This window comes from Dromiciops gliroides, chromosome 3 (genome assembly GCF_019393635.1).
Source record: "Dromiciops gliroides isolate mDroGli1 chromosome 3, mDroGli1.pri, whole genome shotgun sequence".
NCBI classification, from domain to species: Eukaryota; Metazoa; Chordata; class Mammalia; order Microbiotheria; family Microbiotheriidae; genus Dromiciops; species Dromiciops gliroides.
In genome coordinates, this window is record NC_057863.1 from 277,391,711 (window position 1) to 277,417,272 (window position 25,562).

Below are 25,562 nucleotides of genomic sequence, written 5' to 3' on the forward strand. Positions count from 1 at the left end.
ACCTATTCTTCATCCTCGCCATCACCTCCAGTTCCACCACCCTCTTTTCCTAGTCAGTTATCCCTTCTCTGGTTACCTAAAGACCTGTGGTCTTTAGTCTCTGGTAGAACAGTTCAACTGTCCTTTTATCAGCCTCCCTTGAATCCCTTCCCCCTTTGTCCTATTGCCAGCCATGCCCCGTCAAACCCCCACCATTTGCCTCCTTTGTTACTATTCAGGTGCTACCAAATACTCCTACAAAAAGTCACAAAACTGTACATCATCCTTTGTATTTTTCTGTTTCAGTCTCTGATGAAGAGGTGGGCCTTCTTCTGGCCAAGGCTAAGCTCATCATTTGTGCTCATACTTCAGTTTCTTTCTGCCTTTTCTAGCAGCCTACTCCCTCGATAATTTTCTCCTTATTCTATCTTCAGTCTCCTTTTACCACCAGCTCCTTCCCAGCCACCTACAAACAAGTTCAAGTTTCTCCCATCCTTAAAAATCCCTTGCTTGAATCTGCCATTGCCTCAAATTATTACCATATATCTTTTCTCTCCTATTTCTATTTTCTCTCCTCAGTTCTTTGCAGTCTGTTTTTTATCTAAACGATTGAATTAAACATCACTCTCCAAAGTCACCAATGATCCCTTAATAGCTAAATCCAGTGGCCTTCCTCCATTCTCATTCTTTTTTATCTCTGTGACTTTTTGCATTATTGGCTACCCCTGTTACAACACCCTCCTCCCTTGGCTTCTGTGATACTGATCTCTCTTGGCTCTCCTACCTGTCTGACCTTTTTCAGCCTCCTTTGCTAGGTCATTATTCTAAGTGTGATACATCCTAGGACTTCTTTTCTCCTCCATATTCTCTCTCAGTGATCTTTTTAGTTCCCCTGGAATCAGTTATCTCTTTTCAGATATCCCCTAGATGTCTGTCTACAGCTTTAATTTTTATCCAAAATCCTAGTCCCAAATTACTGATTTCCTACTGGATATCTTTCCCTGGATGTCCCATTAACATCAAACTGTGTGTCCCATAAGCATATTAAATTCAATATGTCCAAAACAGAACTCACTATCTTTCCTACTAAAACTACCACCTCTCTTCAAAATTTCCCTACTTCTGTCAAGGGCACCACCATACTTTTGGTCAACAAGCTTCACGACTTCAGTGTCATCCTTGACTCCTTACTCTTACCCCATGTATCTAAGCAAGTGACAAACCTTGTCATTCCCCACACCCATTTCTTCCCTATATTTAAAATTCACCATCTTAATTCAGGCCCTCTGATCACCTCTCACCTAGACTATAGGAGCCGATAGCCTTCTAATTGGTCTGCCTGCCTGAAGTAGTTCCACTCTCTCTAGTTTACTCTCCACATTGATACCAAATCTGTATTTCCAAAACACACGTGTACCTGTATCGCTTCACTACTCAAAAGCCTAACAGTGTCCCATTTAGATCTGGAAGGAACCTTAGAGTTCATCTAATCCAACTCCCTCATCTTGAGGAAATTGAGACCCAGATAGGTGACCTGATCAGGGTCACCCAGGCATTCAGTGGCAGAGCCTGGTTGCAAACACAACTTCTCTGTCCCCCAATCCACCTCTTCAGTGAATCTCTGATGTGACAGTAACTCTAAGTTACAGTCCAAAATCCTCAGCCTAGCATTTGAAACCTTTCACAGTCTGAGTCCTGCCTACCTTTCCACTCCTCCCCCTCACACACTCTTCATTCCAATCAGTGGCTTACTAGCCATTTCCTGTATGAGATGTTTCAACTCCTATCTTCATGCCTTTGAATAAGGGGTCCCCCATGCCTGGGATGTAGGACTCCCTCCTTCCCACCACCTTAGAGAATCCCTTCATTACTGCAGGACACAGCTCAAGTGCCATATCCTTCAGGAAGTCTTTCCTGAACCCCTAGTCATTAGTAATTTATTTGCGTTTGTATGGTTGTTGTTTTTGTCCTTTATTCTCAAAGAGGACCATGACATCTGGAGGTGATGCCATGACTTCCAGTGAACTGGATTTAAGTGAGGGAGGACTGTGCAACCTCTCTCTCCTCCCAAGCCACCTGGGTCCAGTAGCAAGATATATATCAGAACAACTGGAGATGACCCCAGATGTTTAAGCCATTTGGGGTTAAGGGACTTGCCCAGGGTCACACAGCTAGTGTCTGAGGTGAGATTTGAACTTAGGTCCTCTCACCTTCTCACTGCACCACCTAGCTGCCTCATTTGTATGGCACTTCCTCAGGAGAATGTAAGCCCCTTGAAGACAAGGAGTATTTAGGTCTTTTTCTTTGTAACCCCACCTCCTAGCAAAGTACCTTGCACACAATAGGCACTTAACAAATGCTAAATTTAATTTAGAAAGTTTTGAGCTATTCAGATACATGATTTATGGCTGGTTCAATATTGCATTGTGATTACTTATATAGAAATTCACCTTCAGACTCAGAGTAAAGATCATAACTTCTACTTTGCCACTTCCTATGGAAATATTGTGAAACCTTTTTCATGATTTGCTTTTATGTGAAAACCGAAGTGAATTTTTTTTTAATTTTTTTTTTTAACGGGGCAGTGGGGGTTAAGTGACTTGCCCAGGGTCACACAGCTAGTAAGTGTCAAGTGTCTGAGGCCGGATTTGAACTCAGGTACTCCTGAATCCAGGGCAGCGCTTTAACCACTGCGCCATCTAGCTGCCCCCCTGAAGTGAAATTTTTAATGTGAAATGTGGGTAGTTAACTACTAATATTTTGATAAACTCATTATTCTCATGAGTTACATGCTACCCTCTCAGGATAACAAAACACAATTGATGAAGTCATAACTATGGAGTTGTAGGAATTAGGAATATGTCTGAGTCATAAATCTGAACATTGTCAGAATTATCTGATCTAAATATAATTTTCCCATCCATTTTTAATAACTTGTGAACTATAAAATGTTGCATACAATGTTTTTGAATTCTCAATGTTAATATAATAACATTCTTGTTCTTTTTATAATATTAATTAACCATTAATCACTCATCTTTTTTAATGTTTGGAATTTTCTTTTTTTTTCCTCATTTTTTAATAGAAACTCAATTTTTTATTTTATTTTATTAGTGAGGCAATTGGGGTTAAGTGACTTGCCCAGGGTCACACAGCTAGTAAGTGTTAAGTGTCTGAGGTCGGATTTGAACTCAGGTACTCCTGACTCCAGGGCCGGTGCTCTATCCATTGCGCCACCTAGCTGCCCCTAGAAACTCAATTTTAACGATAAAAGAAGAAGCAGAAAAAAATCCTTAAGAATTTGCTTCCTTCAAGCCACAGCCTGTAGAACTCTTTCAAGTTATTTCAGCATTTTCCAGGCTATTTGCAATCCCTTATAAGGGATGGCATTTCTTCACTATGAGTTTTTCCATCTTGTATAAAATCAGCAGGCCCTAAATTGATTTTCTGCATCTTTCATAGCTGACCTAAGCTACATCCTTTATCAGTTTGCCCATTAGGTTCTTAAATTGATTGCTCTGCAGAAAGTTCTAAATATGGGAATATTAAAGGTTACCAACTTCTGAGATAAACCAAATTTATGAGATGGCCTCATGTTCCTTTTGGCCTGCGTGGAAAACACGACATATTCAAGATGTTATTGGCAATAGTTAGCTAACGCTTCTTCGTGGAAGTGTTAGATGCCACTTATTATATCCTATTATCAGAAATTCTTTCTTAATACTGCTATTCCTATTAGCAGTAGGAATGTCACTGGTATTTCCTTTTTCACAGTTCTAGAGATAGCTATTCAGAAATCAGTTTAGGGACTATTTCCTTGACCTCGGGGTCTGATTTCAAATCTGAGAATAAAATAAAAACCTGCTTCCCACTTCCTCACTTCTTCCCCCTCACCCTTAGCAGGGAGCTTGGATGTATTTTCAACTGAGATATAAACTGCTGAAAGGCCAGGGAAACAGGCTAAAGAATGTGGTATGAGTAGAATTAATTCTTCTTATTTAAGCATATGAATTTTTCCTTTGCTGCTGTCAGTTTGAGAACTGGACATGTTTGTTTTAATGTATAATTCAGGGACAGCTAGGTGGCACAGTGGATAAAGCCCCGGCCCTGGATTCAGGAGGACCTGAGTTCAGATCTGGCCTCAGACACTTGACACTTACAACTGTGTGACCCTGGGCAAGTCACTTAACCCTCATTGCCCCGCACCCCCCAAAAAATGTATAATTCAAATTTTCAATGATATAGAAAGCTCTATGTTTTGCTCCTGCTGACCTTCAAGAATACTCTTATCTTTATGGATTATCAGAGTTAAGCTCCAGTGACACATCTTTATAGTTCTCAGTAGTGTTAAACAGTGGAAAGAGCACTGCCTTTGGTGTAAGATAATGAGCCTTAGAGTCCTGACCCTGCCATTTTGCTATGTGATCTTAGGATCTCTCTGGGCCTCAGTTTCCTCATCTGTAACATGAAGGTGCTGGACCCCAAAAATACTAAGGCCTCTTCTGTCTTGAAATGTATGATCTCCTCATCATATGATCCTGAGCTATAGAAAGCTAAAAAAATGTAAAGGGTGGCTTTTTTCCCAAAAAACCTTTTTCTGTAGAATTATCTTTTCCCCTATATGGCATCATTCTACTTTGTTGACTTTCACAGAACCTATTTTTTCTTTCTTATGTCCTGGAAAGAAAACTGGATTTTGAGTCAGGAAATCTGGTTTGAATCCCAGCTCTGTATGTCACTTAATTGCTTTGTGACATTAATCAAGTCACATAACTTCTCTAATATCAGTCTCCTCGTCTACAAAATAGATCATAGGTCCATGCACTGAATCATACACAAATAGGATCATACAGTACCTTGCCCATAGTGATTCAATAAATGCTTGTTGACTAGAATTGAATCATAGAATTGTAGATTTATTACTGAAAGGAACCTCAGAGGGCATCCATATGAGCCTTCTATTTTATAGTTCAGGAAACCAAAGGTCTAATAATTAAACTACCTATCTTACAGGTCTGTTGTGAAGAAGCACTTTATAGACCATATAGCATTATACATAAAAGTGAGATATTATTATTGTTATGATTAAATAACCTCTTCTGGCAGAGGGTATTTTTAGAACTATTTTTATATAATATTTTAAGACCTTTGTATATATACACCTTAGTTTAGTGGAGTAATTCTTATACTTAAAACATTTTACTAGCATTTGATATTTAACATACTATATAGTAATTATGTGGATTTTCTGATAACATTTTTTTAAGTTAGAACCAATTTTTAGCTTAAGTGTATCTTTTCTTTAAGGAATAACTCATCTGGAAAAAGTCAGGCTTTTATTCAAATAATTATTATATTTCTGTTTTATTTTTCAACAGGGAATTACTTTGAAAATGAATGAGCTAAACCATTGCATTGTAGCAAGAATTATGCATGGGGGAATGATTCACAGACAAGGTAATCTTGACACATAAGTGCTTCTTGTCTTGATTCAACTTATAACTGCATACTATATGAAATAACTGATTTTTAAAGACTGAATCGAATTATCTGCTTCTAGAAAGTTGTTAATTCTATTTCTTTTAGTAGTTTTTTTGTCCTAATAATAAATTTTAATTAACAAAATACTAATTTTTTTTTTCTCTAATCGTGGTCTGCCTTGATTTTTACTTCAACATTTCACTTGTGCCATAGTTAATGGAAGATGCCATGTGTCAAATAATGAATGCCCTTATTGCAGCAACTCTTTCTCTGACATTTCTGTGCTGTGAGTCATAATCAGCCTTCCAGAATCCATTGTCCCCTCCATGCTGCAATGATTGACTGGAGCTGTATCTTTTACATAACAATACCAGAATTAAAAGGTGGCACAAATATAAGAGATTTATCATAAGACACATTGTGTACACTTAAGCAGTACTCAGCATATATTGATGAAATGCCTCAGGGGTGGTAAGGACAATCATTAAGTACCTGCTACACACAGGGCATTGTGCTAGGCTTTGTGAGAAATACAATGATTAGTAAGACACAGTACCTCCCTTGAGGGGGCAATACTGGATGACCTCAAGGTCTCTTCCAGCTCTAAGTCTATGATCCTATGAGCTTTCACATATCTTACAAGATAATAAGAGGAATCAGACACATAAAAAAATAATAATATGGAATAATTAATGACGAGTCAGTAAAGGAGATAAGAGAATTCTAGGCTATTATTAATGAACATTTGGTGAGCAGAATAAAAACTGGCCAAAAAAAAAAATAGACACTACCTTTATTTTAAATGGTTTCCTTTAGTTTGTCCATAATGTGGCTGTTATCTCCTCCACAGTTCTGAGCCATTGTACTATATGGGCAATATTATACTTTGTAGAAAAACAGAAAAACTACAGGTCAAGACACAATCATACAAAAGGAGAATTTCCTCCAGTCCTAGGACTTAACCTCTTTGCAATGTAGTAACCCCCCAAAAAAGAACCCAGATTGATAGAGGGAAAATAGAGGACAAGACCAATGAATACTACACTTTGGAACCTCTTTCTTCTGTGTGTTCATTTAGGCCCATCAGAGATCATTGAACAAGTCAAATCTGTTTGTTTGGTTTTTTTTTTTAAGTGTGAGTCCTCGTAGAAGAAAGTATTATTATGTTGTTTGTTGTTGTTCGGTTGTGTCTGACTCTTCGTGATCCATTTTGGGGTTTTCTTGGCAAAGACACTAAAGTGGTCTCCCATTTCCTTTTTCCAGCTCATTTTACAGATGAGGAACTGAGGCAAACAGGGTTAAGTGACTTTGCCCACAGTCACACAGCTAGAAATGGTCTGAGGCTGGATTTGAACTCAGAAAGTTGGGTCTTCCTGACTCCAGACCCAGTACTCTATCCACTGCACCGCCTAGTTGCCATCATAGAAGAAAGTACAAAGAACCAAATTGATTTTCCTTCTATCTCCACCCCACAGGAAAAGAGGACATGGAACCATTTAATTCTCCTTTGAGGTTTTTAGAGATAAAAAAGCATGTCCTCTTTACTTCAGCTATATAATGAGAGCTTCCAGACGTACTTAAGTCTTACCTCTAGAAGAATTCTAGGGGCAACTGGCTGGCACAGTGGAAAAAGCACCAGCCCTGTATTCAGTAGGACCCGAGTTCAAATCCGGCCTCAGACACTTGATACTTACTAGCTATGTGACCCTGGGCAAGTCACTTAACCCTCATTGCCCCGCCAAAACAAAACAAAACTTGGAAGAATTCGAGCTGTGATTCAGTCAGCAAGCATTTATTAAGTCTCTCCATTGGCCCCCTTGTGTCCCCTTTCTTCCAAGACACAGCTCTAACAGTCCTCTTCTTAATGTGTGATACAGCATATGCCAATTATTTTAAATGAATAAATCAGCAAAATGCTTGGCAGACTTTTATTCAGTTCATTATATTACAATAGACTTATAAACCCATTTCTCGCCTTTCTTCCTAGAACTTCTTATTCTGGTATTAGTATTCAATAGCAACCATGGGGTACTTATTTTCACTTACATTCAGCTTGTTAAAGTGTTTTTGAACGCAAGCCTTTAGAAATGTTAAATTCCTATATTTTTTCCTATTAGTATAAAGGCTCATTTTTGAAAATGTGGAGATGAATAAGTTAAAATAAAAATTTAAGAACACTCTCAAGTAAGGTGTCATCACCTTTGAAATTTTGAAAATGTTTCTGTATGATAACACTGCTGTAAGGCCTGCTTGACTCTGCTGTAATCAAAACAACCCCAAGAGACAAATTTTACATGGTATTCTGAAACTAATGCAAAACTTTTCAACTCAAAGTACAAGGTCATTCTTTCCAATGCCCTTCTCTCAGTCACTCCCTAAGTTCCTTCTGGCTGCTAATCTCACCTTTATGTTATGTAAGAAACTGCATAAACTAACTGGCTGGATTTTTGTCAGTTTAGAGGGTTTTTTTGTTTTGTTTTTTATTAAGGAAAAGAGGATTTAGCACTAGTGTCTCTTCCCCCCCCCCCCCCCCCCCCCCGTGTTCCCTGAAGGCAAACCATGTGAGAGATGTAAAGAGATGTTTTTCATAGCATGATTCTTTCTCAGCAGCAGCATTCATTGCTGTATAATAGTTTTTGCTAAAGAACCTCCAGAAAGGTCCTGGAAAACCTGCTTCAGTTTAACATCCTCAGGCTGGAGAAGACTTGGGTCAGTTAGCACTCTGATGATCTCACACTTTGTTTTAGATCAGAATGCTGGCTGCCATTCAGTCAACAAGCATTTAAGCCTCCCTCATGGCCCAGGCACTGTGGTAGGCACTGGGAATACAAAGAGAAAAGAAGAGTCCCTGCCCACAGAAAATTTATATGCTATCAGGGTAACCATATTTCTGTGTGTAGAAAGGCTTGCCTTTGCAAGGAGAGCCACTCTTCTTGTGAGACATAGTGCTAAAGGAGGAGAGTATTAGAAGGCATTAGGTGATGGGAGATGAGGAAGAAGAGGGAGCTCTTGGTGAGTGACCTCAATATGAGTCAGGGTTCTCATCTGGGAGGTTTGAAGACATGAAAAGGTTTGGGAAAGATGCTGTGGTGAGTGAGATAATGTTGATTGGGAAGACATATGGATGAAATTATGTAATATAAATTTGTCCTGTACCCTGTTGGCCCAGTTCCCTGATTTTTCTCTAGCTTTGATCAGTAGCACGTGAATTGTAGGCAAGACAACAGATGGTGGGAGTAACCTAAGGCCAAGGCAAGATCAGTAATAGGATATGGGGGCAGGTGTCTCTAGAGAAAAGGATAGTGTAGGATTAAATTGATTCAACAAGAGGTTGAAAGGGAAGGGAAGAGTGTAGACAGTGCTCTCCAATGGTGATGGCCTAGGAAAGAATGGAGGAGATGAAGGATTAGAAATTGCAGGATGAAGAATCAGGTTTGAGGTTGGAAGGCAGAGGAAAAGATAGAATGATAACAGATTGTTATTAAGTAAAGGAATTTCAGAGTTCATGAATATGGAAATGGAGCACTGCAAGTGAAGGCTAGATCCAGGGTGTGACCATTTCTGTGTAGCTGAGGTAGGGTGAAGGTGAAAGTCACGGGAGGCTAAGGCATTTGAGGGAGTATCAGTATCTATGTTGGAAGTCCCCCAGTGTGAGGACAGGAGTTGGGTAGGAAAGAGTTGCTCTAAGCAAGGCACTGAATTCATTGAGGAAGGGAAGAGAATATAATGGAGGTTAGTAGACAACAGCTACCAGAATTTTGATTGGATGGTAGATATGGATTGAGTATTTTCAAAGGAAGAAAGGTTACTGAGCCTGGAGCAAAGGAATGGAATTTGGAAGATGGTAGAAGTTTTGTGATCTGGAGCAGAGAAGAAGGACCTGGCAGTGAACAGTCCTTTTTTCTGCAGTGTCGAGGATAGGAAATTTCTTGAGAACAGGAACTGTCTTCTGCCTCTCTTTGTATCTTTGGTGCTTAGTACAGGGCCTGACATATACTTGGTGCTTAACAAACATTTACTGACTGATGCTTAATAAATGTTTGTTGAATTTCATTTAAAAATTGAAAATACCAAAATATGAGGGGAGAGATCAGATGGGGGAAGAGGTGTAGTATGTTCTTGGATCCTTAATGAATTCCTTGGGAAAGGAGGGAATGGTGATATGGAAGTCATTAGGTGATAGCAACAAGGATATGAGCTATATGATGTAGAAATATGAAGACAGACTGAGTGACACTCAAAAGAAGCTGATGAGTGATAGTGACTGAATGAAGGTTTTGAAGTAGCAATTAGGAGCAAGGAATTGCCTGACTTCTAGCTCATTGTGGAGTTGGATAGTGGTTATGGGGAATATCAACAGGTGAGAAGAAGTAGCCAGCTCTGAAAAAAGTGGCAAGGGGTGAGATATCTTCTGAACCTAGCAAGATTTCCATGAGCATCAGAAGGTGAGAAAAGTCTGATAAAATATAGCGCTCCAGAATGTATGGCAACTTATTAATGATAGGATCAAAGGTTCCAAAAGAATAAGAGGTTTGGGGAAGACTGGGGAGGGCTAGGGTACTATTGGGTAGAAATGAGAGTGTAAGGGTAGCATGGGAGATGTCTTTTGAGCTACACAGATACAGTAATTACCCGATTACTCATTTACTGTGTGCAAAGTACTGTACCAAGGGATACAAATAGAAAAGTAAGCCAGTTTCACTGTCTTAACAGTAGAGACAACACACACATGGGAGGTTTCACCTTCAAATCAGATGGAAAGATCCAGTGGTTCTTAGGATACAAAGGCAAAACAGATAGTGATGGCTCTTCTTTAATGTCATTATCTATCATGTCACCAGATTATTTGATTAAATAGAATACTTAATGCTAAATGACAGAGTTGACTATACTTTGGTTTACTTTTAAGAACCTATAAATAGATATTTCTTGCCTAAGTTCAAGTATTTTCTACACCTAATTTTTTAAATGAATCTATTATTTCATTGGCATAGGTAATTCTCATTGAGAAAATTCCCTCTACCAATGCAAATCAACACTACTCTGCAACCTATAGTTTTCAACTAAGTTGCCTGGGATAACACGAGTTTAATCAATTATTTAATTATTTGTTTGAGCAGTTATTTATCCAGTCATACAGCTAGTATGTGTCAAAAGCCTAATTTGAATCTACGTCTCCTTGATTCCAACACTAGCTAGCTATTATTGTCACAGTGCCTCTCATTTTTACTAAAGACAAATTTGAGTCTCTTTCTAAAATACTTTCCTTTGATATTTTAATGTTTTCATTTCCTTTTTTGATTTAAATTAAATTTTTACTATAAAGGCATGCCTTTTTGTCTTAATCAAATAATAATTAACATTTTTAACTCCTTAGGTACACTTCATGTAGGTGATGAAATTCGAGAAATAAATGGCATCAGTGTAGCAAACCAAACAGTGGAACAGCTGCAAAAAATGCTTGTAAGTAAATAATTAATCTATTCTAAGATTGAGGGCAGGGAGGTGGGAAGATTATTTTCAAATTCACAAAATCATATTTTCTTTTTACTTACAAAGTATCTCTGATAGCTTTATTAATATGGACTTTGACTTTCATATCAACAGATATTTGATAAATGATTCTCATCTAAGAGAATGTAGAAACATTTATTCTTTGTGAAAATTTTTGTCCTCAATATTCCCTCTGCATCCTTGTTTTGCTGAACAGATATGTAAGGACGACTTTGTCAATCTATTGTGCTTATAAATTAATTATTTATTATACTCCATTTTCCTGCCATGAACATTATAGAAAATCTCCTTTATGATTAGCTAGATTAATGATTAGGTCTTGCATGCTCACATAGAAGCCAATCCAGAAAAAGACCTCATCACCTTATACCTGAACTATTAGAGTAGCTTCTTGGTTGTTCTCCCTGCCTTAAGTCTCCCCGATCCAGTCTATCCTCCACCCATCCTCCAGTCTGACCATGTCATCCCCCTACTCAGCAAAGTCCAATGGCTTCCTTCTACTGCCTGGATCAAATATAAAATCCTCTATTTAAATTTAAAGCCATTCACAACTCTGCCCCTTCCTTCCTTTCCAGTCTTCTTACACTTTAGCCCCCTCCTTGTATTCTCCACTGGCTTTATATGTTATACACACATATACATAAACATTTATATATTACTGTTCCTTATATGTGAAGCTCCAACTCACAACTCAGCGGGAATGCTCTGCTTCCTGGCTTCCTTTAAGACTTAGCTCAAATCCCTGCTGCAGAAGGCCTTTCCTAGCCCCCTCTCTACCTCTACCACTATCATCCCTCTCCACCCCAGTCATAGTCCTACTGCCTTTCCTCTGAGGTTACCTTCCATTTGCCCTGAATAGATCTTATTTATATAGTTATGCCATGCTGCCTTCCAGTGTTGGCTTCTTAAATGCAGGAAATATGTGGTTAACCTTGCTTTGTATCCCCTCTGCTCAGAACAGTGCCTGACACATAGTAAATGCTTAGTAAATGCCTATTGACTAACCGAATTGGTTATATAGGCTGCTGGATCACAGCAAGAAGTCTGAGTACTCTGTCAGGCAAGGGGTAAGGTAAACTTCATCTTTAGCTATCCATACTCAAAGTTTATATGAGAGGGAGAGAGAGTGTCAGAGTCCCAGATCAGTTTCTTTAAAAGCTATCAAATGGCCTTATCTTTCCAGCTCTACTTAAAATCATACACCATCCCTCCCCCTAGTCCTTTCATGATGACATTCCTTCACTTGATTCATTATTGTAGGAATGTCAGGAATAATCAAAAAGTGAAATAAAAATATTATACAGTGAATTATTGCTATAGCACATTAAATGAAATTTTATGTGATTAGTTCCCTTATGACCATTGTATTATGCTTTTTTTAAGTTTTAATACTAACAAGTGTCTACAGCTGATTAGGTCTGGCATTTTGGATCATTTCTATAAAATTAGTTGAATGTAACCTCCTGGGGCAGCTAGGTAGCACAGTGGATAAAGCACCAGCCCTGAATTCAGGAGGACCTGAGTTCAAAAATGCGGCCTCAGACACTTGGCACTTACTAGCTCACACGTGTGACCCTGGGCAAGTCATTGCCCCGCCCCCTCCCCCCCCCAAAAAAGTGTAACCTATCACATCACTGTTTCTCTGAAGAAATCAAATTTTACTTAAATCATTTGAGGGCATTTTCCAAGAAACTGACTGTGAGTTTAAGAACTCTCTCTTTACCAGCTCTTGTTAACATAAAACCTGTTTTTATGTTCATAGGATACAATGTAAACTAGAGTTTTTCACCACTCCATTTTTTATTATAGAATGCAACTATAATCTATGTTGAGGCCTTCATTGACTATCTCACAAATGTTAAATAGTTTATTAGGATGATTGTTTTCCTGCAACATTCATCTTTAAAGAAAAAAAAAACACCCTTTATTTTCCAGAGGGAAATGCGGGGGAGTATTACCTTCAAGATTGTGCCAAGTTACCGCACTCAATCTTCATCCTGTGAGGTAATGAACCTAATGAACCATTCCCATTTCTTTTCAGTCCTGTAACTAACTGCCTGCTGATGGCTGAATGTTATTGCTTTCTGGAAAATTGTTTCTGCCTGTGCTGTTAGATCACGCACACCAATTTTACAACAAAGATAACGGAACAGAGGAGTGGGTCCCACCTGACTACTCAGTGCAGGCTCCATATGGATTTCGTCAGCACTTTGACTAATGCTTTGCAACCCAAAATCTAAACTAAAGGGAGAAAGTCCTTATGTAATGATTTGGTGCTTATGGAAGAAAAGATAGATTCTCAGAGAAAGAGCTAAGATCATAATTGCAGTGATATTTCCAGGAAGAACTTTTCACTTCCTTGTTAAGTAATCTCATAAAGTTCTTCTTTCCAAGAACATGAGAAGTGATCTTGAAATGTGTAAGTCTACTTGAGATCCTGTTTCAGTTTAGGGAGCTTTACTTATTTGTGACAATTCTTACTGAATAGTTTACATATATAATGCTGAATTGATGACTTAAAACTATTAAAAGAAAGATAGATAGTCCTTTTGTAGATTTGTTAAAAGTTAGTTTTATGATGCTTATGGAAAATTAAATTTGCTGAAGTAGTTCCCATGTATGATGTTTTAGTCTAATTATTGAATAAAATGAAAAGCTTGGCTTTTAGACAGGATGTTTTTCATATTTAGGAATACAGGCTGACTTAAATTATGTAAATGATACCAATCTTTCCATATTACACATTCATTTAGTTTAATTAATACTCCTTCATGCTGGGATTTTTTAAAATTTGTAAATATATATGTACATTGGTATATTTTTTAGTGGTCAACTTATTGGAAGTTATTTGGAAAACTGAATTTGTATATGGGAATTTGAGGGAATAATATGTTATTTATGTTCTTTTCTATTAAATCCTATAAATTACAGAAGAAAAATGTCAAAAGACTTAATATTTTGCTCCAAAGTATCTAGAAAGAATTGTATATTGAGTGTATCTTTTTCCTATAGATTTTAGTGAGCCATAAACACAGTGAGCAGAAAATTTATTAATAGCAGATATAGGTTCTGCCATATTAAGTCTTGAGCTCCTCATGGTGGCTGCTCTTGGAACTTCAATTAAAGGTGTATCCTCAAAGATTAAAAACAAATCCAGGATTTTATGTAAAATTTGGTTTTCAGATTAAAATAATACGGGTGGGTGGGAAAAGGTGAAAATACTAGTAATTGTAAATCTTCTAAAGAAGATAAAATGTTCATGAAAAGATACTTTTAGTTGGCACCATAACATGATCAAAATTTGGGAGTTTTATATCCATTACCATTGGGATGCAACAATAGGTGTCATAAATTTAAATTCTGGACCTATAAGAAAAAAGGTGTCTTACTTAGAGACCCATCCCTTTTGGTACACAGCTTCTCTACCCTGCCACCACCTACACACACACACACACACACACACACACACACACACACAGAGTAATTTTGTAGTATTTATGTCTGTCAAGGAATTTGGTACTTCTCCCTTTAAAAAAAAAAAAGTGACAGAAATGACCTTTGAAATATTCTCAAATATGAAATACACTAACTTTTCATTGATGAGAGCATAAAACTGCTCACAAAATTGGATTTATTCAGTGAGCTTTTTCTCCACTTTCTTTGTTCTCTCCTCTTTCATTTGGTTTCCAAGGAAACCAGTGTCTGTAAAATGGATGGGAAAGGGCCTGAGAATAATTGTAAGTGTGATAACTTTGATTTTAAGTGTGATCAGTAGGACCAGGAAGTTTTGACCTAGGTGAATTTTACTTTAGCAACAGTTGAGCACTTTACTACACCTGGAGGTATTAATCAATATGTTAATTTCTTAAAGAGTGCTCCTATTTCTCTTTAGCTTTATTTACTCATAAAAGTTAGCATTATGTTTGAGCAAGTTGAAATATTGCCAATATTTTGCAAGTTCAGAACTTTTTCAGGAGTCGGCATTCCTTGACACTTGAAGGATCTCAAAATTCAGAAATACTCATGCAGAGTCCTTAACGCATTCACTCATCATATTTAACATCCTTAGGACAGCAGTCATACAGTTAGGCTTGCTTTTCTTTTTTTTTTTTTGCTGGGCAATGGGGGTTAAGTGACTTGCCCAGGGTCACACAGCTAGTAAGTCAAGTGTCTGAGGCCGGATTTGAACTCAGGTACTCCTGAATCCAAGGCCGGTTCTTTATCCACTGCGCCACCTAGCCGCCCCAAGGCTTGCTTTTCAATTGTGCTTTTTGGGATTATAATCTCTGTCACTTTCCTGGGTATTGTTAAGAAAATTAATGTTACAGAATTTCAAAGAATAAAACGATTGGGTTAATGAATGAGGTCTTCATTTACTTGAAAGATTTGTAATCTTCATTTTTGCAACATCAGTCCATGTTTCTATGGAACTATGCAAATCTGTGTGGAAATGCTATAGATAAAATTTTCCCAAAATGGTTGTCAGGTTGTGGTTGTAACTGTTCATGTAAATATCTGTGCTCCTGTGATAGTGTTGTGTTAATGAACCTTGTGTCTTATTTCAGAGAGATTCCCCCTCTACCTCCAGACAGTCCCCAGCTAATGGTCATAGCAGCACCAACAATTCTGTTTCGGTAAGACCTCTAGTTACACACAGCAAAAGTGTGAACGTTTTGTTGGTGCTCACCTGCTCACTGTTCTAGTCATATGTGTTCAGTGGGAATATTGTCCTTCTGCTGATATATAAGGGCCACAACAACTCCAATATGGTTTTCTCCTGGAAAAATGTTTCATTAATTTCTTCTAATTTAAACAAACAAACAAAAAGACTATCTGTAATGAGCTAAAGTCAAAGAAGTATAATGCACCCCAGTTGTAGACGTTCCAAAAATGTTCCCAGCCTACCCCCAGTATTACTTTTCTGAAACCTATGCAAAGGCTTTTTCATTTTTTTATTTTTTTAAATGAGTAAAAAAACAAGTACATTGCAGAGCAGACATTTTTGGGTATTCTCATATTTTGAAGTTTTATGCTTTGAAAGATAATTCACAATGTGTATTAGTTTCCGCTATCTAAGTTTACGAATTGGTGTGCCCTCTGCTGCTGTGGTACGTGCACAATTTTTGTGAACTATGAGCCTTGCCTGGATATGAAAAGCAAAAGGAGTTGGCTTCAGATTGCACAAACCAAGCTATCATCACATCTTTAACACAAAGTACTTCTGTACTTGGGGTACAGAAACACTATAAATTTTAGTGTTTCTTTTATTTAAAAAGTTATAAAATCTTGAATGGTTTTTATTCTTAAACCTATTTAAGTACTTTAAGGTATGCAATAATTTTAGGTGGCAACACCTACCGCTCATCAAGTTCTGAATACTTACTTAGCACTCCAGTAATGTAGTTTAAATGTCCTCAGATATTTCGACAACATAAAATTTGCAAATAAAATGTAAAATGACAATTTAGAAATAATCTTAGTTGCATAGTCCTCATATTAAGGCATTGTGAAAAAATAGAATTATGGAAGATAATTAAAATTTTGTCAACCTTTTTTGGACTTTAAAAATAGACATAAGCTATGTGATAATTCATGACACATCTAATATTTAATAGTTTTCAGATTATAAAAATTGATGTAGCTGTTGAATCTTCTTAAAATCCAATAGATCACCATTACTGAGTTGAAAAGGGCAATAATCTTTTCTTTTATTTCTTATTTTTTAATTTTTATTAAAAGGGGGGAGGTGGAATTTCAGTTGCAGGTGCTTTTGTGTTGAAGATGCTGAATTTTTCCTAAAAGCACATTTTCTGTCTGCTTAAACTTACCTGCTTTCTTCAGCTTGCTGCTAAATGGCCTGGGTTTTATTTCTTCATTAAATAAAGTGTTTCTGAGAAAGACTTCATATTTAAAATATAAATCTGGCTTATGTTTTACCATTTTATAACTAACAGAACACACAAATTGCCTTGTGCTCTTGAAAAGTAAAATGAAAAATTTTCACCTGGGTTGGCTTTATTCTACAGGACTTGCCATCAACTACCCAACCAAAAGGACGACAGGTGAATAGACATCCTCTGTAGAAACTTTTCTAAACTTAGTTTCTAATAGCCAGTCCCTTCTTATTCTTTTCCATCCCATATCCTTTGCGTATTGGTCTATAACATTTAAGCTTTAAAAGCTGGTGTCATTTCATTTAACACATTATACGTGACTAATTCTTTACATGAATTTTTTTTAATGTACATATATGTAATAGTGACCATTATTGTAATTTCAACCTGACATTTGGTATTTCTGATTAAGACTTAATTCAGCCTTATATATTGTCTTTTGAGGTGAAAATGAAACTAAACCCTTTGTTTGAATCTAGTGGTAAACAAAGTATAAGACCTAAAACACTAAATGGGGGTGGGGGGGGGTGACATTGTTAAAGTATTAATTGATTGAAACCTAAAAGTTGTTTTCTTAAGTTTCAAAGGAGGTTTTAAAAAGCCCTGTATAAATTGAAAATAAAATGAAGAATGCAGACATCCCAGTTTTACAATCATAACAAATGCCCAAAATACTGAGTTAAGTGCCCTTCCTAGTGCTTACCACCAAGAAAACCACTTTCAGGTTGCCATACTTAGAAGAACACAGAGTTTTAAATACAAATACAGAGTTTGGCTTTTTGTACAGGCTGAAATTCTGAAAATCAAACTTTTATAAATCATGAAATAGTCAGATTGGTTTTATTGTGACCTAACCATTAACATTTTGGTGTCATTACCCAAGTTATAGCTTTGTTGGATTTTCATTTGAAATTTAGTAATAAATAATTGAATTATAAAAATATTTTAAAGACTTTATCTTCTTAATAAAATGCTCTGAAATTGAACTGTTAATAAAAAATCCTGAAACAGTAGTTTTATCAGTACTTGAGTCCCAGAATTTATCTAATTAATTCCTTTTCTAATTAATCTGTTTCCAAACTTGAAGTACTTGCTTTTTAACAATGCTAGGGAAAAATTGTCATTGCACACTTTTGTCATATGCCAACTATATAATTACAATGGTTAGAGCAGCTAGGTGCCACAGGAGATGGAGTACTAGGCCCGGAGTTAGAAAGACTCATCTTCCCTTGAATCTGGGCTCAGACACCTGTGTGACCCTGGGCAAGTCACTTATTCTTTTGGCTTAGATTCCTCATCTATGAAATGAGCTTGGAAAGAAACGGCAAACCACTCCAGTATATTTGCCAAGATGGGGTCACAGAGAGTTGAACACAACTGAAACAACTAAACAACAGAAATTCCTTTTATTTTTTTTCCATTTCTAAAATATTATCCGTGTGTTGTCTATTTGATTTAACAGAGTTCACTAGACAAATCTACCCATCTTATAAATCACCTTAGAAGTAATACTATATAGCACCCTCTTTTTACAGATAATGAAATCAAGACCCAAGAAGGGTACGTGACTTGTCCAAGGTGATACAAATAATAAGTTGCACATTCAGGATTCAAAATTAGGGTTAGCACTCCATGTCAGTCCCATTTTCCACAGTATTATGCTACCCTCCACTGTTTCTCCCTGAATCAGAAATTTAGCTCTTGAGCCTTATAGCCTAAGGAATACTTCAGAGGCTACATTGGTACAAAAAGTAAAATACTCACCAGAAGGACTTGCTCCTTGAATTGCATTTATGTTTAACTTGAGTTTTTGGAAACACTTCCAATTCCAATGTGGTTATAGCATAAAATTCTTGCTACTTTGTTGGATAAGTTGCACATCAGAGTATAAGGGTAAAATGAGTACTGCTAAGGAATGTTATTATTTGTTTTAATATAAGTATCATTAAAATATATTTAGGCTTTTAAAATGGCAGATTTAATACTAAACATTAAAAATCCTTCTAACCATTTAAAAATACTTTTCCCCATACCTAAAGACTTATCCTGTTAAGTAAGGGTAATGCATAAATTAAATTTTCAATAAAGGCAAATTTTCATTAATCCTGAATGATTAGATGTTTATAAAAAGTATTAGCAGCATTAAACTGAGAAAGTTTAAATTTTGCAAGTTTTAGAAACTTTTGGATATTAAAGATAACATAATAGGGGTAATCAGGTCTTGATCATCCATATTACAATAGTGTCACTTAATTTCTGGTTTTAAGATGTTTTCTGTTATTCATTTTCATGTCGTTTTTGCTTTCATCATTTTAGTTTTGTTGTTGTTGTTGTTGTTGTTTTTAAGTGTTATGTGCTTACTAGAAGAATATGCTATGGCACCCTTTCTTACAAAATCTTATTTTGTAGATCTATGTAAGAGCACAATTTGAATATGACCCAGCAAAGGATGACCTCATACCCTGCAAGGAAGCTGGTATCCGATTTAGAGTCGGTGACATTATCCAGATTATTAGTAAGGATGACCACAATTGGTGGCAGGGTAAACTGGAGAACTCTAAAAATGGTACCGCAGGTCTCATTCCTTCTCCTGAACTTCAAGAATGGTATGCTTTTGTTTTCTGTTCAAAGAAAACCATGTGTTTCACTTTTGACCCCCTTTATAAATTTGTTTTATTTTATAACATGTATGATCATATGTACTTTTCCTCACTGGCCAAAAAAGATTCAGGTTAGGAATTTAAGGAATCCAGATCTGCAGCATCATATCAGTTCCGTACAGATCAGTTGGAGAATTCATCATTTTTATGACTATCTTAGAATTTTTTTTATAATTTTTTTTTTTTTAGTGAGGCAGTTGGGGTTAAGTGACTTGCCCAGGGTCACACAGCTAATAAGTGTTAAGTGTCTGAGGTCGGATTTGAACTCAGGTACTCTTGACTCCAGGGCCGGTGCTCTATCCACTGCGCCACCTAGCTGCCCCGAATTTTTTTGACAACTTATAGACCCTGAAATTATACACTGCTTCTTCCATTTCCTGTTCCTCCTCATTAAAAAAAAACACATTCATTGAGTTTAAGTCATGCCTAAAATGTTTTGGGGGCAGCTAGGTGGCACAGTGGATAGAGCACCGGCCCTGGAGTCAGGAGTACCTGAGTTCAAATCCAGCTTCAGAGGATTGACACTTATTAGCTGTGTGACCCTGGGCAAGTCACTTAACCCCAAATTCCTCACCAAAAACAAACAAACAAAAAAAGTGTTTTGGTTAAAAATATGATTTGCCTTCAGAATAATAAAAATTATTTTCTTTGTACCTACCAGTTTTCTCAAAAAATGTTTTGTATTGAAAAGTATTAAAATTATAGATGGTGAAGAGCTGAATGAGCTAAGTTAATTTTTAGTTTTTATAGATTCTGAACCTCTGCAAAAGAAAGATACTGACAAGATAACTTGCAGACTACACATATGATCTGTTGTTAGCATTGTTAGCTATTTATGTAGTGTACATTAACTTGTTCAAGTGTCTGGAAAATGCTAGTAGCTTTACCTGCATTTGTCCTGCTGCACTCTGCCAGGAGTTGCAAATAAAGAGATAATTAGTCTTTCTCAGTGTCCTCCTTCTAAAAACATTCAAACCTTTTGATACTTGCCTAAGACAACTGTATGAGCATGTCTAAGCTGTTGCAAAGAGGTCTGCTCCTAATTCTTTAATCACCTCCAGCTCTACTTGATCCAAGTCTAGTCACAAGCTAGAGGAGTGCTCCTAGTTTTTTGATGGGTTGGTTTATTTGACAGTATTGTGGTCCCCAGGTAATTGAACAACTCTTCACTTTCTCTGTCATGTGAATCTGACCTTAAAGACTTCTTACAGTCAAATGTAGTGGTAATAATGAGCAGCTAATACTTGTGAGAATATACATGTGAAATCATGGTATCTAGGAACATGGTTTCTAATTGGTCATGTTAGTCATGTTATTACTGCTACCTACATTTATGAAATATTTTCAGTGTCATATCATAAGCATAATAAATCATTCTGTGGATTCTATAAACATTTTTCTGTCAATCACATCATTCACCTAAACAATGTTATAAGTATTTTAAGTGTCTTGATAACTACATTCATTAATGATAATAGTTTATAGTTGCACAAAATCTTTTTTCTTAAAGCCTCAAACAAGGCCTGTTTGGGTTCTGCTAACATGTTTGCTTTTGAGGTAGAGTTTAAAGAATAATTAAAGAAAAGCAATCTCAGATAATGACACTATGTAAGGAACACTTTGCCATTTGGAAACTCTGTTAAAGCATAAATGTTACATGTATTATACAATAAAACGTTAGGGTTTGGATTTTTTTTAATACTATAGAGAAGATCCATGTATGGTGTTCTTATTTTCAATACAGATGGGGAATAGAAATTGCTGATTATATGATTAGCATAACTATAACCTAATGAGCAAGTGTTTAGTTACCCTTAAGGCCAAGCAACTGTGGATCCAAATGAAGGCCCACCCTTTTTCCCAAAAAAATCTTGACTGTGGACCATAATTATTGTTATTTTTAAGTATATCCCTGTGTATATTTTTCTTTCAAAGGGATTTCATATTATAGAAACATCCCATGTTTAAGAGATAGCATAAGCCCAAACCATACAGTACTTTATAAATGTGTTGGAGGTGTGAGCCATTTCTTCTGGAATCTAAATCTGATTTCTTAAAGGACTCAAGGACTGAAAACTTGGAGTTCGTGAGCCACACTCTAGAAATAACTTATAGAACCCTTCATAGATGGTCCAGGCCTTCAAGTAAACATGTAATTCTTTAGGTTTTGCTGAAATGCAATTGGTCCCACAAGCTCAATATGTAGAAAAAATACCAATGCTTACATCAATGACATGTTAACATGCCAAGAACTCTAACAGAATATAATTAATTCACAGTTAGCCACTTCATGGATAAGTTAAAGGAAGTTTTTGTTCCAAATCATGTGTGATTCCCCATGTTATAACACATACTTTGTGCTCTCTCTTCCAGAGGAAATTCATACTTGTTTTATTATTAGCCTAAGCTAAAAATATAATTAGGAAATTTCCATAGAATACATCTTAGACCTTCTAAATTATTTTTGGATTATTTGAACTATAGGTAAGACACTTGATTCTACGACTAAGTTATTATTAGTTTTAATTTTATTTTATGTGGAAAATAAACAGCAGCATATCATATGTCCCTTAAGTAAAGCAACAATGCTTATGCCCAGATAAACCCATATGCTAAATTTTCTTTCTCTTTCTGTGCCAGGAGAGTAGCTTGTATTGCCATGGAGAAGACCAAACAGGAGCAGCAAGCTAGCTGTACTTGGTTTGGAAAGAAGAAGAAGCAATACAAAGATAAATATTTAGCAAAGCACAATGCAGGTAGGAAAGAGTGTAGTTATCACTAAAATTGTGTCAAACATCACTTTATCCAGATTAAATAGCATTTTTGAATCCCAGCCCAGATAACTAAAATGTCTTATTTGGGATTTTAGGCCATTTTTCAGAAAACTTTGTGTCCACTTGTATTTTCCAATTATTTGGAAAAGTCTCATCTTCACTGAATAAAAATACCACTTTGTGTAAGGGGGGTATCACAGCAGTTAGTCATATTCTTTGTAAATGTTAAGGAAACTTCACCACAGCCACATAAATGTAGTAGTCTGAACCCTTCCTTTCAGATTAGCCTCCTTCTTAGAAATGGTCCTTTTAATGAAGCTATTCTTTTAGCTTGCCAGCCTCCTGGTTCTTCTCCATAGACCACTCTTGTCCTTTAATTATGTTGGAATACTTATTGTGCATGAGAGAAAGGGAGCTCCACAATGTCTAATCTTATGCCCCAGAGAGTTTGGTTTCCATTTTGAAAGCATATTGAGCAGGTGTACCTTTTTTTAAGCAGATTGTATAAATTGACTTGTTTTTCTGTAGTCTTTCATTGCTTTAAGGAATACTAGAGTACTTTCCAAGCCTTCCCTTCACTATAGCAGTTATCTATTATATATAATTAGATGAAACATTCAACTTCTTAAAACATATATATGTGTCCAGATCTTCAACTAAAACAAATGTGTTTGGTTGTTACACAGTAATTTAACACTGACAAAGAAAGTGCAAAATGACATAAAGAATGAAATTTATTTTATTTTCAGTACTTATTGTTTGTTAATAATCCTTTATAATAAGAAAATTGTTATGAGAAATTGATGTTGATATAAGGTTTTTTCCCAAGGTTTCAGAAATAGTCCTACATACCAAATGTATAAATGTAAATGTAAAACCTAAGTGAATTCAATAATCCTTTTCCAAACAGAAAGAGTACAGTGTTTCTGGCACCTAATGGGATATGAATTATATTGTTGTTCCCTTAATACTTTTCCAGCAAGGAAAATTATTAATAATTCTTAATAGCTCATTTCTTATTCAGAAATCAACAATGACCATTGGGAATACTGTGTGTAATAGGTATGCCTTCACAATTTAATTTGAAATTTGAAGTTTTTTTCCTTCACTTTAGCTACCCTGCATTGATTTTTATTTTCAACAATTCAATTCACCATTTATTAAGCAGCTACTTTGAGCTGGGTGTGTGAGTCTTCCTGATAATATGATTGAATGCAACTGCTGCATACAAAGCATAAGTTGCTACCTTGGATCTGATTGCTTTATATTAGATGGCAATATTACAAGAACAAAACGAGTGTAATCTAGTCCCTCTTTATTTTAAGTATTTGAGTAGTGTCAGTTGTGGTCCTAAAGAATCAAAAACTCAGTTTGTTTCAGTGGAATACTTGATCCAAACTACCAGTGATCATTGCTTAAATCTATTTTCATAGACTTTTTACCAGTTTGCAAGGGGCAGTTTTGAAATCAGTAATTTTTTAAGGTTACAATCTAATTCTTAAAAACAATTTAAATGCAAAAATCTATTAAATTAGCATTGTGATTAATTAAGAAAGCAAGGACATTATTAGTTCTCATTGTCAGTTCACCCTCAATTCACACAATTAATAAAAGACAAATAAAACACCAACCAGAAACTTTCCCTTCCTCCTGTGGTTGCCTTCCAGTGTTTACTAACTTCTTCCCTAGTGATCTTCTCCTGATAAGAGAGTAGAGACACCTTTCCTTACGCCTCGAAAATAGATGACTCTCCTAAAGGCCCCAGGGAAATGATGGTGACAGAAAAACACCTTCAAATCCAGAACCAAGGGGGACAGCTAGGTGGCGCAGTGGATAAAGCATCAGCCCTGGATTCAGGAGGACCTGAGTTCAAATTCGGCCTCAGACACTTGACACTTACTAGTTGTGTGACCCTGGGCAAGTCACTTAACCCCCATTGCCCTGGGGGAAAAAAGAGAGAGAAAAACACAACAAATCCAGAACCAAGGTTATGTTGAGTCTCAAAGAATAAAATGTATGAGACTATTCTTTTGCTGAGGATTTTCTTTTTTAATTATAGATTATTAAAGAATAATATGATCTCATTTAAAAGGTACCTTTCAGCTATCTAATCCAACATAATACTCAGTAAGCATAATGATAATAACTTAAATTTGTCTAGCACTTTATTGGAAAGACTTGGCAGCAGAAGATCTGTGATGTACTTCCATATATGCCATTTACTATCTGTGTGACCTTGAGCAAACCACAAATTCTCTGAATCTCAGTTTCCTTGTTTATAAAATGGGGAAAATACTTGCTCTATTTCACAAGATTGTCTTGAGGAAAGTGTTTTGTAAAATTTAAACACATTATAAAAGTGAGCTGTACACTATCTGAATCTGGTCCTCCAAACAATCTTATGAAATTGGCAAAGAAGATGAGATAAACATACCCCATTTTATAGATTAGAAAACTTGGGGGTGTGTGTCTGCATGCAATAGGATCAGTTCGGATCAAGGTTTAAAGTTGCAAAGGACCTTGGAGATCATATAATACAACCCTTTTATTTTGTAAATTTGGAGACCTGAGGCCAAAAGCAGTTTAATGACTTGCCCAAGATAATGGATTTAGTAGGTAACAGAGCCAAAATTTTAGGCCCTGATCTTCAGACTGCAACCCAGGAATCATTGTCTTGAACCTCTTTGTAAAATACAGTGTTTGCACTCATCCAAATTTTGGAAGAACATTGTTTTCACATGAAACAAAATGGTATAGAACAAAGGTGCCCTACTTAAAGCCTGCGAAACTCCCAAATGCATCCTGAGCCAGATGAAAATGTAATTGAGAAATGTTATAACAGATTTTTAAATATGACTTATATATAGTGTTAATGTGTGCTTTTCTAAATTAATGTGTGGCTTAAGACTCCTAAAGACATGTATACTGAACAAATAACTCTATGACTCTGAAAAGTCATTTAATATTAGCCTGTTTCCTCATTTATAAAACAGACATTAATTACACTGCCTCTTAGGTGAGGAAATGTAAGCTATTAATACTCCTTTGATAAAGAATTCATTCCCTCACAAGGCCTCCCACTTCATTGCTGAATATCTTAACTATTAGAAGGTTATATTAAAAATCTATTTCCCTATAACTCCTACCCATTGACCATTGATCCCTGTGGAGCTTTGTAGATTTCTATCTCCTCCTCTTTGTTCCATCTTTTTCTTCTTCTTTTTCTTCTCCTCTTCCTTCTCTTTTTCTTCTCCTTTTTA

General features: G+C 36.2%; 1 protein-coding gene across 1 annotated transcript in view; it reads left to right on the plus strand.

The window, feature by feature from the left end:
- CASK (calcium/calmodulin dependent serine protein kinase) overlaps positions 1 to 25,562 on the plus strand; it is a 440,529-nt gene that overhangs the window by 377,797 nt on the left and 37,170 nt on the right. The window contains 7 exon segments of the mRNA XM_043998513.1: positions 5,358 to 5,436; positions 10,838 to 10,923; positions 12,910 to 12,978; positions 15,540 to 15,608; positions 17,001 to 17,036; positions 19,278 to 19,474; positions 22,169 to 22,284. Of these exon segments, the coding sequence (XP_043854448.1) occupies positions 5,358 to 5,436; positions 10,838 to 10,923; positions 12,910 to 12,978; positions 15,540 to 15,608; positions 17,001 to 17,036; positions 19,278 to 19,474; positions 22,169 to 22,284 (652 nt within the window).